This window comes from Nestor notabilis, unplaced genomic scaffold (genome assembly GCF_000696875.1).
Source record: "Nestor notabilis isolate BGI_N333 unplaced genomic scaffold, ASM69687v1 scaffold13117, whole genome shotgun sequence".
Classification (NCBI taxonomy): domain Eukaryota; kingdom Metazoa; phylum Chordata; class Aves; order Psittaciformes; family Psittacidae; genus Nestor; species Nestor notabilis.
The window spans coordinates 18,816-20,622 of record NW_009936981.1 but is presented as its reverse complement, the minus strand read 5'-3'; the positions used below and the strand labels follow the sequence as shown (position 1 = coordinate 20,622).

At 63.6% G+C, this 1,807-nt stretch overlaps 1 protein-coding gene across 1 annotated transcript in view; it reads left to right on the top strand.

Moving 5' to 3' along the window:
• Window positions 1-45: 45 nt before the first annotated feature.
• The window catches only part of PNPLA6 (patatin-like phospholipase domain containing 6), a gene marked incomplete at its 3' end in the record, with an annotated part of 17,716 nt that continues 15,954 nt past the window's right edge, over window positions 46-1,807 (top strand). Inside the window, exons 1-4 of the mRNA XM_010018613.1 lie at window positions 46-160; window positions 1,173-1,255; window positions 1,347-1,444; window positions 1,538-1,678. Of these exons, the coding sequence (XP_010016915.1) occupies window positions 46-160; window positions 1,173-1,255; window positions 1,347-1,444; window positions 1,538-1,678 (437 nt within the window). The remainder of the gene's footprint in view (window positions 161-1,172; window positions 1,256-1,346; window positions 1,445-1,537; window positions 1,679-1,807) is intronic.

Here is a 1,807-nt window from a genome sequence, read left to right as displayed (position 1 = left end):
CGGGGGGTGACAGTCACCCCCATGGGGTGTCACCAGGGTGTCCCCATGTCCCTGCAGGACGAGTCCGTGGTGGCGGCGATGTCCCTGTTCTTCACTAAGGAGCAGCTCTCCACGGTGAGGACCCAGCCAGGGGACCCTAACGTGTCCCCAAGGGATGGCGGCAGGTCCCTGCTGCTGTTGAGCACCCCTTGAAGCGCCCCAAACGTCTCCCCGTATCCCCCAAGGCCTCCATGTCACCGTGGTGCCAGAGCCACCAATCACCCCCTCCCACTTGTCCCCGTGCCCCTGGGGACACCTTGGGGACACCCCTGTCCCTCTGCAGGCCCACTATGGTGGCCTTGGGGACAGGGGGGTGATGGTCCCCATTGACCTGTCCCCACTATGGTGGCCTTGGGGACAGGGGGGTGATGGTCCCCATTGACCTGTCCCCACTATGGTGGCCTTGGGGACAGGGGGGTGATGGTCCCCATTGACCTGTCCCCACTATGGTGGCCTTGGGGACAGGGGGGTGATGGTCCCCATTGACCTGTCCCCACTATGGTGGCCTTGGGGACAGGGGGGTGATGGTCCCCATTGACCTGTCCCCACTATGGTGGCCTTGGGGACAGGGGGGTGATGGTCCCCATTGACCTGTCCCCACTATGGTGGCCTTGGGGACAGGGGGGTGATGGTCCCCATTGACCTGTCCCCACTATGGTGGCCTTGGGGACAGGGGGGTGATGGTCCCCATTGACCTGTCCCCACTATGGTGGCCTTGGGGACAGGGGGGTGATGGTCCCCATTGACCTGTCCCCACTATGGTGGCCTTGGGGACAGGGGGGTGATGGTCCCCATTGACCTGTCCCCACTATGGTGGCCTTGGGGACAGGGGGGTGATGGTCCCCATTGACCTGTCCCCACTATGGTGGCCTTGGGGACAGGGGGGTGATGGTCCCCATTGACCTGTCCCCACTATGGTGGCCTTGGACAGGGGGGTGACAGTGTCCCCATTGACCTGTCCCCACTATGGTGGCCTTGGGGACAGGGGGGTGATGGTCCCCATTGACCTGTCCCCACTATGGTGGCCTTGGGGACAGGGGGGTGATGGTCCCCATTGACCTGTCCCCACTATGGTGGCCTTGGGGACAGGGGGGGGATGGTCCCCATTGACCTGTTCCCACCAGTGTCCCCAGGAGCCCTGGAGCAGGAGTCCCCGAGGTACCGCTTCCGCAAGCGGGACAAGATGCTCTTCTACGGGCGCAAGATCATGCGCAAGGTGACATTAAGGTGACAACAAGGGGGGGTGGAGGGTGGTGGTGGCTTTATGGTGTCCCCATTGAGCACCACCTCCATGTCCCCAACCGCAGGTGTCCCAATCCACGTCGTCCCTGATGGACACGACCATCTCCAGCGCCTCGCGCCCGCGCATGAAGAGGAGGCTGAGGATGTTCAACCTGGCCAGGAAGTGAGGAGCCACCGGTGCCAAGGGATGGGGACACAAGGGGACACCCCCCCCAACCCACCCAGAGTGAGCTGGTGCCACCTCCTTGTCCCCAAGGTTCCTGCACATGCAGAAGGAGCTGCCCAAGCTGCAGATGAAGGAGCCGTCGCCGGTGCTGCTGGAGGCCGACCTGAGCGAGTTCGACATGGGCAGCTCCCACCTGCCCTCCGAGGTGCTCTTCATGCTCAAGAACGTGCGGTGAGGAGCAGGAGAAGGGGAGCCAGGGGGAGCAGGATCTAGGGAGCTTCAGGATCCAGCCCTGAGGGTCAGGATCCATCCCTGGGGTCAGGGTTAGGATCCAAGGGAAGCAGGATCCATCCTGGGGGG